The sequence below is a fragment of the Aulonocara sp. 'chitande type north' Nkhata Bay genome, linkage group LG5 (genome assembly GCF_057382095.1).
Source record: "Aulonocara sp. 'chitande type north' Nkhata Bay isolate Kocher_YH1m ecotype deep benthic linkage group LG5, A_spYH_male_GT1.1, whole genome shotgun sequence".
NCBI classification, from domain to species: Eukaryota; Metazoa; Chordata; class Actinopteri; order Cichliformes; family Cichlidae; genus Aulonocara; species Aulonocara sp. 'chitande type north' Nkhata Bay.
In genome coordinates, this window is record NC_141348.1 from 16,158,775 (window position 1) to 16,175,799 (window position 17,025).

The following is a 17,025-nucleotide window of genomic DNA, read 5'->3' on the forward strand; positions in this document are numbered from 1 at the left end:
TGCAAAGTCTAGAATTTTGGCGGTTGACATCATTTATACACAGTCAGTATTTGCCAGCAGTGAAGTAGCCCAAACGGACTATTTTGCAGCTTTCTAATATGTTGTATTATTTAATTTTGTTTACTTTGTTACTGTTATTACTGTCTTGGAGCAACTATGATCACGTAATATCTTGTGGGATTGATAAAGTATTCTGATTCTGATTAAAGCACCAGCACCTGCCTCACCTTTCAGACCCAGAGACTGTGTGTGCATATGCTCATAAACTCACTGTCACTAGGGTTGCAAGCCTGTTGTTTTCTGGTTGAACTGGGCTTCTTTTGACATGTTCCTGCAGTCCGCTGGTTGGATTAGACCCATTGTGCATGAAAATTGCATTCATGTCTATAAAAAGCAAATGTTTTATTTTACCCAAATCCCACCAAACTGAATCCAAATCAACACGTTAAACCACACTATCACACTTACTGTGCACACACATGCACATAAACACTCCAAGTGAAATGCTCTGTCCTCATTTAGTTATATTACTCCCCACAAAGACTATATAGGAACACTGTATGATTAACATTACACTATGAGAGAGTGAGAATGAGAGTGTTTGCAATGATACCAAATAAAAGCTTTACTTTCTTGTTTCTGGGCAACAAGAGTGGGCGATGTTGAGTTGATTCCTCCAGCACAGTTGTGATGGATTTATATAGCACTTTTCTAGTCCTATTGACCACTCAGAGCACCAAAAGGACGCATCCTTTTAAAAAAGATTTTTTTGATAGAACCTTTTCCTACGACCCCCACTTATTGATTCATTAGAGGTGCTAAAGTTCAGTGTCGTGACCTAGAGCACTTCACATACAGACTGCAGGAGCCAGGGATTGAACTGCTTTCTGATTAGTGGATTGTACTACTTGCCTGCTGTATGGCTCCCAAACCTTTTACTGACTGAAGCATTTTTATGCTGAATGGTAGAACCACAGCCAGATCTAACTGCTGGCTACCATACATGCTTACAAACTTATCAGTGAATCAGCTCATCTTGTATAATATTTTCCAGAATTCAAAAATTCAAATTCAAATTCAAATTCAAATTTTATTTGTCACGTACACAGTCATACACAGTACGATATGTAGTGAAATGCTTGGACAACTGCTCGTGACCTAAAGAAAACAAAAAAGGAAAAGGCTATGAATAAGATAGGAAATAAATATGAAAAATTAAAAAGGGTAAATTTAACTAGGAAGGAATAAAATATAAATTAAGGTTAAAAATGAAATAACTGTACAACACAAATTAGAATGAAGGGTAAATTTAACTGGGAAGAATAAGATAAAGATAAATATATAAATTAAAGTTGAAAATAAAATAACTGTACAACAAAATACACAATACACAATATAGAACTATATAAGAATGTATGAAGAAATCTAAATCTAAATAAATATATACACAATAACAGCAGCTGTACAAGTATTAACCGGAAATGAAGAATATAGTGACCAGTGTTGTGCAAAACCAAAGTCCAGAAAGTCCAGTGTGTGTGTAAGAACCATATGTGTGGGTCAGTACTGTGTGGTGGTGTGATTGAAATTAGTTTATTATATTTAAAGGCTATTTTACACCTAAACACTGGACAGTTTTTGCTCCTACTGAAGCAAATCCCTTCACCATTATATAAAAACTGTATTTTATTTTTTTATTTTTATCTTTTTATTGTTACATTTTAGCCACATAATGTTTCACATCAACAAACCACAGGCAGTCTAAGCAAAAATATGTTTCGGTATGCAGTGTGTTGTGTTGCTCCTCGATGAACGCGACAGTGGCAACATCTAAAATACTCTGAAGTTGTTTAGAGTGTCCTTTAAACTGTCTATGAAAGAAAGCCTCTTAAAGCATTTACTTGAAGAGCACCTTGGTCTCTTTTTCTTCTTCTTCTTCATTAAGCTGCATATGTATACTTTAAGAAAACCCAGCAGAGGCTTTCTGTCTCCTGTCTTCCTTAAATAATGGAAATCACATTAAGAGAAGGATGTGGGCTGTTCTCATACCTTACATCAGCCTGAATTTGCCTCATTTGCATCCATTTATACTTCGTTGAGATTTTAATTAGGGTACGTGCCACGGACAGACAAAAAGAATGTGCATAAATGAAGCTGGGAAGGGTTTATCATCCACTGCTCAAACATACCCTCAAAGCTTTAAAGTTTTCAAACGTAAACATCTTCTGCCCAGTCCTGATATAGGCAATAAAGAGAGAAGGCCAGTGTACCTCCTGACCTCATTATGCCAGCGGAAGGCGAGCTGCTCTTTGTTCTCTCTGCTGCCTGTGACACTGCTTTCCCTCCTCCTGCTTGACTCTCTTCCTCTCTTTCCTCTCTCGTGCTAACAAGCTGCCTTTTTCCTGAGATAAGGCCAGCAGATTGAGCAGTCTTACTCAGTTCCAGTTCTGCAACAGCAGCAGAATAATTTCTTATTTATTTTGTACAGGCTATAAAATTGTGCTTGAATTAGATTTTCTTATTTTTACGCTGTTACTTTGAGCTTCAGTTGTGATTATTGCTGTTGTAACTATGACTTAATGTGTAGTTCTTGTCCATTTGACTTGTGCTGAGTTTGATCTTTTCTTGATTTTTATCATTAAACAGAGCCTATATATATGTTTGCGTGTGTCAGTGAGTGCATGTGCAGTGTGCACGGGTGTAATCCGGCAGCTGCTCCAGCCTCAGGAGAGCCCGAGACAGAGGAGTGAGGGAAATGAAAGTGGAGGGATGATAGCGGAGGGGCGCCCTCGGAGAGCCAGGGATCATTGATGGGGCTCTCTGGAGAAGAGAACAAACAAACTTTAAATCAGAAAGGATGAGAGGGGCCATGGCCTGCAGAAATGGAACCCTCTGCTGAGTGTGTGCGCTGTATGAGTGTGTGTGCTTGTGCACACTTTTGTGTCTGCCTGCAAAGCCCATTCAGCTTACCATGAAAAGTTTTGGAGTCTGGGTATAGTCACGTACATAAATGAAATCTGGGCTTATGGTACAGTATAACCAAGGTTTTTCCAGGGCTGTAAAGAGGCTTATAGGTAGTTATGTCGCCAGCAGGGTTTGCTGTGCTCTGGAAACGGTGCCAGAGACTCTCAAGAGTGCACAACAAGCTTTGAGAGGGAAGATAAGGCAGCTGGAATCCATTCAGAAGCCATAAGCAAAGCTTAGATTCACTAAACATTGTACCCAACAGTTTTGGTTGGCGCATTTTCCTTTAGGTAGGCACAAAAACCTTTCTGCTAAGGGATTCATGGGTTTATTCATGTGCTGAGGGGAATGTAACATTAACACAGACAGTGCGCATTACACACTTCTATGCATTACTATGTAACATAATTTACAAGTCATCCTTGCTGCCTTGTACATGTGACAGATCAAGTTAAAGTATAAATGGTTGCTCTCGTGAGCTTACTCCTAAAATGAAGATACAGTCACCTTTTAGTCCCTGAAGACTCTGAAAAGAAATCATGTGTGAGGGGGCAAGATGTTCAGAAGGAATTCAACAAAAAATACTGAAACACTCACACACATAGTACCACATTTTGCCACTGTGCAGAAAGCTTTGGGTTTGCGCTACAACCCCTCAGGTTCGTTTGCTGTCCGGAGAGTCTTATAATTAACCAGACCAATGCCTGCTGGGAAGTGAGAAGCTAATAAGAGACATTAGAGGTGGCTGGTTTGTTGGAGGTGTCAGGTAAAAACAATTATCCTCACATATATCATGACTTTAAGAAGCACACACAAATGCAAGGAACCAAACACACAGACAGACGTGCATGGAGATGGAATGATAAAAACAAAAATGCGGATGCAAACGTGACAGCGATTTCCTCTAACTAAATAAAGTGCACACGTCTCTGCTTAGATCAAGTGCCTTGTCTGAAAGGAGTCAAAAAGAAATGATTATTTTTTCATATGCTGTTTGCTTTTTTTAATTTCCCTCCATGCACACCATCACGAGAACAAGAGTCACCTCTGTGACAGAGTTAATGAGGGCGCTGGGCTGAGAATAAAAGCAAAATATCACTAAAAAGTGTTTACTTATGAATCAAAGACTGAGACCGGAATAAATCGAGGAGTTTAAACAAAAGTAAATTATTCAGCAGATCTGTTTAATCCTCAGAAAAGCTGGCCCGTATTTGATTGTTATTTGCGGCGCAAATGTGTTTGAATTTCGACTCGATTATTTTCAACAACAAATGCCAAAACACCAACAAAATCTCCCTTACAGTCGATGAATTTCAAGCAAATAATCCCCCCACCCTTTTTTCCCCTCCTTCTCTCTCTCTCTTTCTCTCTCTCTCTCTCTCACAGCATCATACCAAGTGAAGCAGGGGACATGTGAGGTGGTGGCGGTGCATCGCTGCTGTAATAAGAATAAGATTGAGGAGCGCTCTCAAACCGTCAAGTGTTCCTGTTTCCCGGGGCAGGTCGCTGGCACGACCAGAGCCAGACCCTCCTGTGTGGAAGGTAAAACTACGTGTGAGTGTTAGTGTGAGTGTGTATATCAGGCCAAGCGTCTCTTCCAGTGGTTCCTCATTTATACCAAACAAATCCCGATGTGAGAATCTCTTGAAATGAAGTAGAATTAGTGATTCTAGTGGAGCTGATCACCGACCAACAGCCTGAGTGGATGTTTGGGCTGAAAATCAGCCCCGTCTTCTAACAGCGCACAGGCCTGAATTTGTTGGGCATCGTTGCTTTGTGAAACACATAAACAAGTAGGGTGTGCTTTCGGTTTCTGTGTTTTGTGCATCATATTGCAGACATCTCCCCCACAACACTGCAGCAGAGTCTCTCCATTTCTGCCAGATCTTTTTGGTATCTGTTGGAAACCTTTGCGAGCGTGACTGGAATTCCAAATGAAGATTTTGCAGGTTTGGACAGTGCTTCGCTGCACAACATGTTTTTGTAATAATTGACACGCTGCTGAATCCGGCGGGGTCACGAAGGCTAAAAATGGTTTTAATTATCTTGCATCATTAAAGTTTCTACATGAAACTTCTCACCTAAAACAAATCATTACTAGATTCATTTTGGAGATATTAGAAACGTAAATAGATGAGTTTAAATTTGCTGCCAGGTTGGATTCTGTCTGAAAATGACTTTTTTTTAATGGCACACTGCTGCTGGATTGAAAATGTATTTTCAGTTTATTTCCCTATAATAGAAGGAGTGAGATTGAGAGTGAATTCACACCACTGTCTTTACTTAAATTAAGATAGGATGTTTACTGGAAAATGAATGTAAAGCACCTTTAAGTGGGTCTTGAGTAATAGGATTTTTAATGTGTTAAAGTAAACCTGGATATATCTCGGTCCTCTTTCACCAGCGGTTTGGGGTTCATTGCATCCCAAGGAGATAACATGAAAAGTTAAAGCCACTAATGCCGGTAATGTTTCTCCTTGCCTTGCTAATTCCCCCATGCTATATGAAAGGAGAATCAAAAATATGACATCAGATTGGATGATTAAGCTGCGGTTTTAAAGGAATGCTGGTATATGGGACAGCTTAACGTTTCATATCCAGTCAGGCCGCGCGAGTATTTGACAGATGGTGATAGAGAAAGTATTTTCTTTGCATGTTTTTATGGGTTCAGACAGAACATTTGGGTGATTAGCGAGAGGAACGTTTTTATAAACAAATAAAAGCATGACATCAAACCCTTATGTTGGTTATGATTTTCAAGTCAACAGTTAAATAAAAATGTTGGATTCTGAAAAACGACAACAACAAAAATATCATCAAGCTAATTAATCATCCACAGACTTTCGCTCAGATACACAAATGTGTCTGTTTATACATGCTGAGTGTGCGGCTAGTAGCGAAGATGGACAGACGAAAGCTGAGGGTCGTTTTCATAGACCTCTGTTGCACCCGTTTGTCCGCATCGAGAGCTGCTGCCCAGCAAGAAACAAGCAGTGTCACTGACCCCTATCATCCGCAGACGCTCCACTGAGATCAGACACACACACACTGTGTCAGCCAACCTCATCCAATCGCACTGTATTAGCCCCCTACCAGAAGAAAATACACAGTTGTTTAATACGTGAGCGGAGACACTACCTCTCCAAAGCATGAGGGTAATTCATACTGTTAACGTCACCTCGGGAAGGGGACTGGAAGCTGATTCCGCACTTGCAAACAAATAAGTAATGAATCTACACAAATAGAGTCTTTGATGTGAGATCTGTGGGCAAACTTGAAGTGATGTCTCTTTTTTTTCTGTTTCAGATTTGGAACTAGATCAGATTTCACAGCGTTTGGTTTATTTTCCATGAAAAATAGCGTATTAGCCCCATTATCACTCTAATGCTGTAAATTAATGATATGGTAATTAACAAGAAGGGTAAAAAACGAGCCAAAACAAATCTCATTCACCCCGGCTCGCTGTTTGTTGACGTCTATTGACAGACAGTGCAGCACACAAACAAGAACTACTCACAGTCATTTAGTTTGGCAAATAGCAACTTCTTATTAAAACGCACATTATTTTTGACACGTGGTTCCCAATCCTACAGCTGTGCTATTGCTACATACAATCGGCTTTAATACAACTTCCCATTTTCATTTGAGTCTTCGTTTTATCTGACTTTGCAAATGCCCGCACGCTTTCCACCTTTACTAGTCAGGGCTGTGCACACACTGCCAGTCTGTGCCAACCTCCAGGCACTGAGTTGCTATTGCTGCGCGTGACCAGTAGACGGTGCTTTCCCCATTGAAATAACTTTAGTAACAAGCATACCTGCTGGTTCATTTCAGCACCATTTTCACCCAATAAAAAAGTAGATTTGTTTTTTAACCTCTTTGATGAGTTCCAAGATGGGAACTATTGCTTGATAATGATAAAACCAGGCAACCATAGCAAAGATGATTGGCTTTGTAATGAAAGCCAGGATAAACAAGGAATCACGTGAAACTTTGCTAACCCTTCAGAGCAGGCACTGCACTGATTCCTTGCTTTTATTTGTTTACTTCAAAGACGTGGTCTCGTTTGCTAAAAGGAGGAGTGACACTAATGAGAACCTAATGCACTCTGCGTGTGATTGAGAGTTAGTGATGGATTCTTTTTGATGGTCTTAATCACTTTTTTCGACTCACACGCACGCACAGACTGCGCGGTTCTGCCGTCACACCGGTCACGAGGCTTTCTAATTTTCTATTCAGATCTCACCTCGGAGTCTCACCTCCTCTCACTTCCAAATCCAGTGCTCAGCAGCACTTATCTCATGAGTCAGGCTTGACCTCTGAGTTCACAGTTCCAAAAGATCTCACCTCATCCAGGGTTTTCTTACGCACACAAACACACCTCAGTGCACGCACACATCCACGCGTGCTTCTCTCTCCCCTTTTTTTGGCTGGAGCACTGATGGAAAGAGACAACCCCCTCTCAGCAGGTAGCCTTTGTAGAAAAGCCATAGTGTAAATGGAGTTACATTATTGATGCTGGCTGAAAGAGGAGTTAATGGTGAGAGGTCCCATTACTGGGCTGCTGCACTGCATGGTGGGATACGCTTTTTCAAGTGAACTCTATTCATCACAACAACCCTGAAACCCACTTCTGTATTGGCTTCTTTTCTTTTTCTTCTCTGTTGGAATTAGCGCTGGTGGCGTGTGAGAATAAAGGGTTTGTCCTGCAAAAAGTAAGGTCATTTGGAGAAGCCTAAATCTGCGCGTGAAGAGTTTGCAGAGGTAGAATTGTTAACCGGAAAAAAAATAGAAGTCAAGCAGTGAAGCTCTTTTCGGGCTAACGCTGTAGGAGAAATGCACCCTGTCCACTTCTGAGTGGCTCACATATATTTTATATTTATATATCCTAAAAAACAAACAAAACACAGGTCGATGTCAAGAAAAGAAGTGCAGTAGCAGAGTTATGTTATGGAAATGTTTTCCTTGGTGTCACAGTACGCTAATCTATCTTTGAAGGACAGGAACAAACTGTTGCAAATTGTGAACAGTAACAGCAGCTTAGCCCAGAGCCTCTTTATACCAGACAGCTACAGAGGATGACCAGTTCCATCGTGAATGCTGACGGCCACCCCTTATTTGACGAGGTTAGCAGTCCCTAAATGCAGGACAAAGCTGTAAAGAAACAGCTTTGTCCCATGTTGCTATTCTTTATCTGAATAAGTAATATCGGTTCCATTGATTTTTAATTTGTGATGTATTATGATATTGTTTTTAGCTTCTTGGCCTTTTTTAAAATTGTATTTATTAGTCTGAAGGTTTGCAGTTGGGGTTGTAGTGAAGCCTGGAGCCCTCTCTCTTTTCTCTCTTTTATTTTTCTCACCATGTGTTTGTGAATATTGTCCAGGGTCTGTGTTTGATGTCTGGTAGAAGGGTTGTCTGCTCTTTTAACTGCAAAACAAATATGCCTAGAGGTGCCAATAAAGGAACCTTGAACCTGAAGATTGACCAGATTCACTAGATGTAAAGGTCCCAATTGTGAACACTATCACACAGTGTGAATTTATTGATGTAAGCAGCAATTTTAACAATATGTCATAATAAATAAACAAACCTCTGCACTTGTATCATCAGAGTAGCACCGGCATCCATCTGATCTGCTTTCTCTGGAGTACACTTCTGTACAAAAGCAGAAAGTTGCTCATAAAGTGAACTGCATGTTTTTACGGTGATTTTTTTGGGTACCAGACAAAATGACTTTAAATCTTTTCACAGTCACTGTCATTAAAGTATGTTTGGCGGTGGGGAACGAGAGAGAGCACGGCGACCTGATAAAAACGGTGGCTGAGTGAATTTTGCTCGCTGTGTGATAGATATGGTGACAGCCAAACTGTGTTTCATTGCTGGGCCAAGAAATTTAGTTAAGTGTTTCAGCACACATCAACCTGCTGTTGTTTACAATAATATCTGCTCCTTAATGTCATGCTTTTGAAATTTTGCCAATCTGTTCTGGTGTATGTGCATAACCATAAACCGCGTGCAGTCTTTGCCTGACAGTTATACCAATGTGTTTTTCACTTTTTTGCTTCTTCTTCTTGTTTTTTGTCCACATACCTGGGTGTGCTGGCATGGATGTGCGAGCTGGGGCAATGGAGATAAAGTGTGTTAGTAAATCATTGTAGAAAGAGATGGATGCCGCTCTCCAACTGCTTCTGCACTTCAGGATCACTGAGTGGAACTGTTACAAAGCCTGGGAGCATTCATATATGTGGGTCCACCTCCAAACTGCCTATGGGTGTGTATGGGTTTGAGTACATGGAGGTGCATCATATTCCCTTTAAATAGTGATGACCTCGGAGCAAGGGCACAGGAATGCTCTGATTGTGCATTATAGCTTACACTTACTGCACATTTGGGACTGTATAGATGGACACATGAAAACCACATTACATCTATAGTGCTCAACAGACATGTGCGCACATATAAATGTGTAAGCACCCAGACACAGACACAAAGAAACCCTCCTCTGCTGTAGTGTATATATTCAGCTGCTCCATCGTGTGAGTTCAAGCAGTGCCTTTGTAAAGTATTAATGGGGATACACTCCCACAGACACATGCTGTGCGCACAGTGTGATAGGATGTCCTGGCTAACATCAAACAGGCTACAGCATAGTTACACAATTGGATAGGTAGTCATTAAATTAGTTTTGTTATATCAGAGGCTAATTGGTTACTTTAGATGAAAAGGTTAGGAGTCAGGGAAGTCCCTTTGAACTTGGTGACTTTTTTGCATTCAATGTGACAGATACATTTTTTGCCCACTGATGAACTGAGGACGAGGTGGGAAAAGGCTCAATCCATCAAAAAAAGGCTGTATGGATGAAAATGTACATTTTTTACTGTGGTACATCATAAAAGTAAAGGTCATGAGAATAATGAATAATGTACTATAATATAGCTAAACTATATTCATTACCATATCTCACCCTTAGAGGGTAGACCCTGAGTAGAGGTGCTACATTCAAAGCAGCCAGTTTAGGTGTTTGGGCATCTGACCAGCATGCTGCCTGAGTGCCTCTTGGTGAGGTGTTTTGGGCATGTCTAACTGTAGGGAGGCCCTAGGGTAGACCCAGGATATGCTACTGAGGTTGAGGAGGAAAAGAAAGAGAAATGATTTAGATTATGCATAACAGTTTTTTTGTCTTTTGAGAGTTCGATTGTGTTGACCTGGTAAAAATCAGAAATTAAAGCAGTGTTAGAAATCAGGTTTATATTTTTGGCATCGAGGTGAATGGAGGTGGTGTTTTTTTTTTTTCAGTCAACGCTTGTTAATTCACCTGCTAAGCTGGAGCACAGCATGCATTCTTGAAGTGCTAATTGGCAAGAATCAAGGCATTGCATACAATAACTGAGCAGCGTTGTGCCACAGGGATGTGAACAAAACATCTTTTTGCTTTCATGCAGTGGAGAAGGAGACCTGCAATTTCAACTTTGTCCACTTGATGTCACAAACATTACAATATCAATGCAAGCAGTGGCAGAGAAGGCATGAACAGAGGCGGCGCTGGGATGAATGCTCGTACGGCTGACATGCTTGTTTGCACACACAAAAATGAAAAAAGTGAAGCTGCAGCTGGCAGAATGCTGAGTGACATTTACCAGGTGTGTGCTAGATTGACATGTTGTGATCAGTAGCAGGCGAGCAAAAGCTGTAGGCACCCTCGTAGCATAAAGCATCCGCAGACCTTATTTCGACAACCCAGGAGACTCAATGAGAGCCAGGGGAATAACATACTGTAGCTCCAGTCCCTTCTGTTGCCTAATCACCTGCACCTTAAACAAAGCCCTGTCTAGACGTTTGCCCTCAGCTGATCCCATGCTGAAAGTTTGCAGGAGAACTTAAAAGGCATTCTGAGTGCAGCTTCTATAACGACTGCGAGTAACTGTGATGAAATGTATGCCTGAGCTGCAAACCTTTTTTTAATTAGCATGGGCACCTTTTGTGAATATAAATGTTGAGTCTTAATGAGACTGATGCAATTAGAGTACGTAGAGCTAAGGGGGAGTTCATGTGTTAAATGCATTTTTCCCTGAAAAAATGTCTTTCTGTTTGACGAACTTGGCAGTGATTCATTTTCACTGGTACTTGTTGAACATTATTGTGAAAAAATTACAGGCAAGACTGTGGAGACACAGTGGAAAGTCGTCATTGTCACTTTAGCTTAATAATTTTAAAAGCAACTCAGCTGATGATTGTTTTTCCACTTTGTTTTGTTTTGTAAGAGAGACTTTAACTGAGACCAAAGAACAACTGTTACATGAGTCACGAGTCATGTGGTATGAAGCAGCAAGCAGTAGGTACTTAATGTTGCTCCCTTATTTCCTGTGGAGCCCCCACATCGGCTGGATCTGCCTATTGCTCAGGTGCAGAATTTTGCCACAGATGTCCTTCCTGATACCCTTATGTGCTCGCTATGTCTCAGGCCTCAGTCACACAGGCTGAGAGACCTGTTGGCGACCATCTGGCAGCCGCTGATCATGAGGGGGAAAATGTGCACCTCCTGACTAGTTGTGGATCATTTCTTCGGGTTTTCCTGCCAGTCACTAGCATGAAATGGATCACAAAGATGTACATGATGCTGCACTGAAACGCCTGTTGCAAATGCTTTGGATGGCAGCAGATTCCCACCTTTGTTGTCTGTAGCTTGCATGGAAGACACTAACTTGTCTGTGAACACTTGCTAATTCCTCTCTGAGCTAAAATGAAACAGTGTGATGCAAACTGGAAACGGAGACCATTTGTCTTCAAAGTAAAAGTTGTCCTTATCGCTGCAACCAACACATCCCAAAAGGCACAGATTTTCTTCGAAGGAAAACATTCTCCACTGCTTGGTGAGTAGTTTGTGTCTGCAGACAAGTTGGCGTCTCCCATGCAAACTACTGGGTGACAATAGCAGTTCCAAGGAACTTTTCAGTTCAGCACCATATACACCTCTTTCACCAGTTCATGTGACCAATTTCAGGTTAGCAAATGCCAACAACCTCCAGCAACTGAATTTTTCCTTTTTTTCTGATGACCAGTAGCTACCAGGGTGGGTCACTGACAACTGTGTGGGGCTTTAGCATTTGATTTCAAAGTGACTGCCAGCAGCCATCATTTACTATTGACAACCAGGGGAATGCACATTTTTCCTGGTGGTTGCCAGATGCTAGCCGACGGGTCTCTAGGCCTGTGTGTTCTGAGCGCTAAGACAGCACACAGTCTTCCATAAATCCATCATGTATTGCTTATATGCTCTTTTTTGTTTGTTTTTGTACATAAAAGGCATATGTATATGCCATGCAGTTTGAGAGTTTTGATAGTGATAGTGGACGAAGTTGATTATTTTTGGACAGGTCGCTATTTAAGCCGGTTTCTGGTCTATGTGCTAAGTTAAACTAGCTGGAGGCTGTCTGTGGTTTCATATTTACTGTAGAGGCTCACGAGGGTCAGTAGTGTTAATATAAGTGGATTAGTGAACTATTCAAGATGACTATCTAAATCTTCTAAATGTAAATATTGAATTTCAGTCATTCAAACCGTTGCGCACCTGAAAAGCTTCCTACTGGCCTCTAAACTTCCTCCATCAGTACAGCGAGGAAAAATACGGCTCCAGTGGAGATAATTTCAGAACTAACTGGTGCACAGTATTGCTGTAATCTTTTTACCATTGACCTGTTGAGATCTCTGTCTGAATGCCGTCCAGTACTTGAATTATCCATGACATCACAGGCCACGTACAAACTCGTGTCCATTTTCTCACTTGACAGGCAGGTTCTTATGTGTCATGCCCCACCCTCCTAGTAATAGCATGAGATAAGGTGCAATAAACACTAACTCCATAATAGCACTCAAAGGCCATGCCTAGTAGCTCTATATAACACTCGAGCAGTACAAAGCACTGTCGTTGACACTGTAATGGCCACATTAACAATCATTACACAGCCATTGGTTTTTAGAACCGCTTACTGCCACTGAGCTCATGTATCATAACAATGTGTTCAACATTAGCCTCATCATAGCGGCGAGAGGTTTTTTTGTGTTGACTGGGCAGCTTCAAGTTAGCTTTCTGCTTCTCGCCAATTTCCACTCCGCCTCAATTTGCTACTCTCCTCTTCCTGTGTTTTCTTTGTTTGATCTGCTCCTTTCACCACTACAATCAGTGATAGTCATCCTCAAACGGCCTCTTTCCTTTGCACCCTTCACTCTGCCTCCCCGAGTTCCTCTCACTGCTCATTTCCTCACTACAAAGATGTTTTCTTGGTGAACAGCTATTATTTAGTCTTGTCTCCCTCCCTCCCGCCCTCCTCTCCCTCTTTCTCTTAGTGGCACTGTTTTCTTCTCCCAGAATGCTTGAGAGAATTGGCCCATGTTCTTTTGCATTATGCAGTTGAAAGTCAATTTTCCTCACAATACCAGCTTATCTCATTCATTTGTTGGAAACAGCAGATATGAAAAAAAATTCTTTCTAAACACCATCAGTCCAGCAGCTTAATGATGATGAAGTTGGGGAGATGGGATTCTTTTTTTCTTTCTGCATTCACCTTTGAGACTAAAGGATGGGCAGATGATGAGTTAGGAGAGCGGGGACTGAGTTATTCTCTCTTATTCTGTCTCTTGTCTACAAGGTGGGGTCAAATGATCTGTGAGATTTGAGTGCCAGCTGCTAAGATGGAGGAAACTTTAGCTTTTAATAGCGGATAAACTATAGCTCAGCCCAGACTGCATCCACTTTCCTACCTGTGCAACAGGATCCAGTAGCTCAAGACCATATTTACCAAGTCAGGTACATTTTCAGTCGTGTGAGGACATGCTTGAAAAACTATAATAACATGACATTCACAAAAACATAGATTCTGCACTGTATAGATGTGCAGTCAAATATGAGCGAATGTGCGGCATTGACCATGTTACCTCATTGTTCACCCACATGAGATATTATTGCATTAATATGAACCATGGCACTGGAACTAAGTGAATATGTCAGATGTCATACCGTTATTCTACATATAAAAGTGTCAAACCACGGCTGGAATGACGGTGGGAAAGTGTTTTACCTTAACGTGATCAGTTTTCATCCGAGACTACAATAAGAGAAGAAGGGTGCATCAAGCTTTGTTCACTGAAACACAGAAAAACAGCTTTTTAACAGACCCAGGAGTTGATAACAAAGAACCCAACGCCACAGCAGTTCTGTCAAAGCGGCAGCTCTCTGAAACATCATCATGCTGGGATGATTTGAGTTATTAGATTTGGTTCAAATATGTCCTTGACTGGATGCTGCCATTAATCAAAACTTAGGTAATTCTAATAATTAGAATTATTTCGTTTAATACGATTAGAACAAATATGAAATCTCCACAAGTGTTTTGTTTTTGTGATCCTGCATGCATATCCTGCCGTCCAAGTTTTTCTTAGTTTGAACAGAATAAAAGTTGTTGCAGTCGATAAATAAAACACAGCTTCTAATTGTTTGCTTTAGTACAAAGAGCTCTTTTTGCCCTACAAAAATCATACAGCACTTCAGAATCAGCATGTTGTCTTAAATAAATGAGCCTTTTTTTTATTGATAGAATTTCTTCTTCATAATCCTATTTTTCCCTTGGTCTTATGCAATATGAATAATGCTGGTTCCATTCACTTAATTTGTTTTGCTGATTTTGCATGTAACAAAAGGCAATTAAATGATAAGCAGAAATTTCATTTGAATTACAGGAAGTGACTGTCAGCTCCTCATGCAAATTCACACATCTGCACAAGAAGCAAAAAAAAAAAAAAAAACACAAACAAGTGAACATCAGCAGTGTTGCAGGAGGGAACTTTTCAACTCTTCTCATTCTACTTATGAATACAAAAAAACCCATTAATCTTTATTCACAGTGTGCTGTCCATGGTTCTGGTGGTTTCCAGTGATCAGTGTTAATTATTGCATGGTGTGCTGGTCACGTTGGTGTTGTAAATTTGCCTTATTCTAGCCTTTTGCTCTTCATGTCATATAATCCATTTACTAACCCTCCGTCTTTAATTTTCTCTCTGAACATCCGCTCACTACTCCAGCGTCCATTGTAGCCCAGAAGTGGTGGTGTCAAATGCAGCCATGTATGGATGGGGAGGAGTGTAAGGTCCTTCCTGACCTGACCGGTTGGTCCTGCAGCACTGGCAACAAAGTCAAAACCACCAAAGTAAGAAGAATGCATTTGTCTGTTTGTCTACACCTGCCTGCTCTCTCTCTCTCTCTCTGATGTGAAATCACTGATCAACGCTTCTCCTTTTCATGGATTTCTTACCTGTGTTTTTTGCGCTTCTGCACCGTGACCTACGTGCAGTGTGTAACTCTAATTATAGCGTAGCCTTTGAAATCTTTTCATCAGCGTGCTACAACAAAGCGTGTGAAATTATCGGTGCTCACATCAAAAAGTCCCACGAGAATCATGTGATGCCCAAAAAAAAAAAAAAAAAATACAAAAAAATGCATGTATTACCAACCTAACTAACATTTGATGTAGATAGATATGACCTTGATCTTCAATTCAATTGATTTGTTTTGTCTGTGAAACATCTTGCTTGAATTAGTGTTGAGTAAACAAACTTTCAACTTGATGACTCTTGCTAGTGTTCGTATTGTATACGCCAGTATATGAAAAGAAAAAACTCAGAAGGGCTTCCCAAGAAAATTAAAGTTGATCTTGTAAACAGAGATTGTTTGGATCTTCAAAATGCCCACAGAAGACCGCAGTCTAATTTAATCACTTATTTCAGAGATCATTATAAATTACAAAGAAAATACAGCGCTAATCAACAGGCAAGCCTCCAGGTGATTGTTTGTGGAGCTCCTGTAGCCGTATCTCTTCAGGTAAGACGAATCAAAAAGAACAAAAAACAAAAACAACCATCACAGTAAACCCGAGACCTCTGTACAGTCTACCCCACACAACCGCCATGTGATGTCGAGTAAACTGATGCTATTCATATGAGATAAATTGATTTAAATGAGGGCCCTTCATGGCCCTTTGTAATCTGCTGAAGTGTGAAAGTTAATTTGTGGGTCTGACGACCGGGCAGTGTGTGTGCATGCGCCAGAGTGCGTGCCGTGGGATGGAGCAGGTGTTTATTTACAGGTGAAATATAAAAAGAGAAACAGTTGGACGGGAAAGCGGCGCAGGCGCCATAAGACTAATTGCTCAAGAGATGGCATAACAGAACAACATCTGTCGCATTCATTAGAATGCATTATGGCTGGGGCCTTCCACAGAGGCTTCACAATTAAGAGTCGTAATTAAATTGGTGAGTGGGGTAGACTGAGGAACAGAGGCACTGCCGAGCTCAGTCACAGGCAGTGGAATTAATGACCCTGGGCCTAACACCAACTCTGGGACTGATAGGTGCAATTATCCCTGTTTTGTTGCACGTTGCCGTCTCTCTTCTTCTTCACTCCCGTCCTCTCCTTTTTGTCCCTCCTACCTTGTCTGATGAGGCCTTTAAGCTAACTGCATCAGTGGACATTAATTGTGAATTTGCAAGGTGCTTTGGGACTGGCGAGCAGTTACTTGGAGACTTGGTGGCAGATGTCACTGTAGATAGTTGCAATGAGACATCGATTCCTTGGCAACTGCTCACACGGCCCTGCTCTCTTACTTTCTCTGCAGCTCTGCTCTTTACACTGGGTCTCTCTTTATTCCTCTGACCTCCTTGTACCACCTCAGCATATTATTCACCATGATGATCAGTATATGTCAATCTTTCTTTCACTCCCACACGGCGTAGGTGTGTTGTAGAAAGATGCATAGATTGCCTGACTGAGGCATCATCATTTAACAAGAAACAGCAAAAACACCACACCATGAGATCTGTATTTTCATTCTTACTTAATGTAGTTTTATTTGCAGGAGTGGAACAAGCAGAATTAATATTTTATGCATGAACATATCTGGTCATTATACAGCATAAACACACACCGCACTGGGTTTGCTGGGAAACAAGTTCTTTACATCTGCAATTACACTCCTTCAGCTCTCTGTTCAAGTGTAAACAAACCATTGC

General features: G+C 41.0%; 1 protein-coding gene across 2 annotated transcripts in view; it reads left to right on the forward strand.

The window, feature by feature from the left end:
• Positions 1 to 17,025, forward strand: part of tafa4b (TAFA chemokine like family member 4b) — a 37,991-nt gene that overhangs the window by 19,419 nt on the left and 1,547 nt on the right. Inside the window, exons 4-5 of one of the 2 annotated variants that reach the window (XM_086291660.1) lie at positions 4,351 to 4,506; positions 15,043 to 15,167. In XM_086291660.1, the coding sequence (XP_086147786.1) occupies positions 4,351 to 4,506; positions 15,043 to 15,167 (281 nt within the window). Of the gene's footprint in view, positions 1 to 4,350; positions 4,507 to 15,042; positions 16,154 to 17,025 lie in introns of those variants that run through there. The other variant, XM_086291659.1, reaches the window with a different exon arrangement.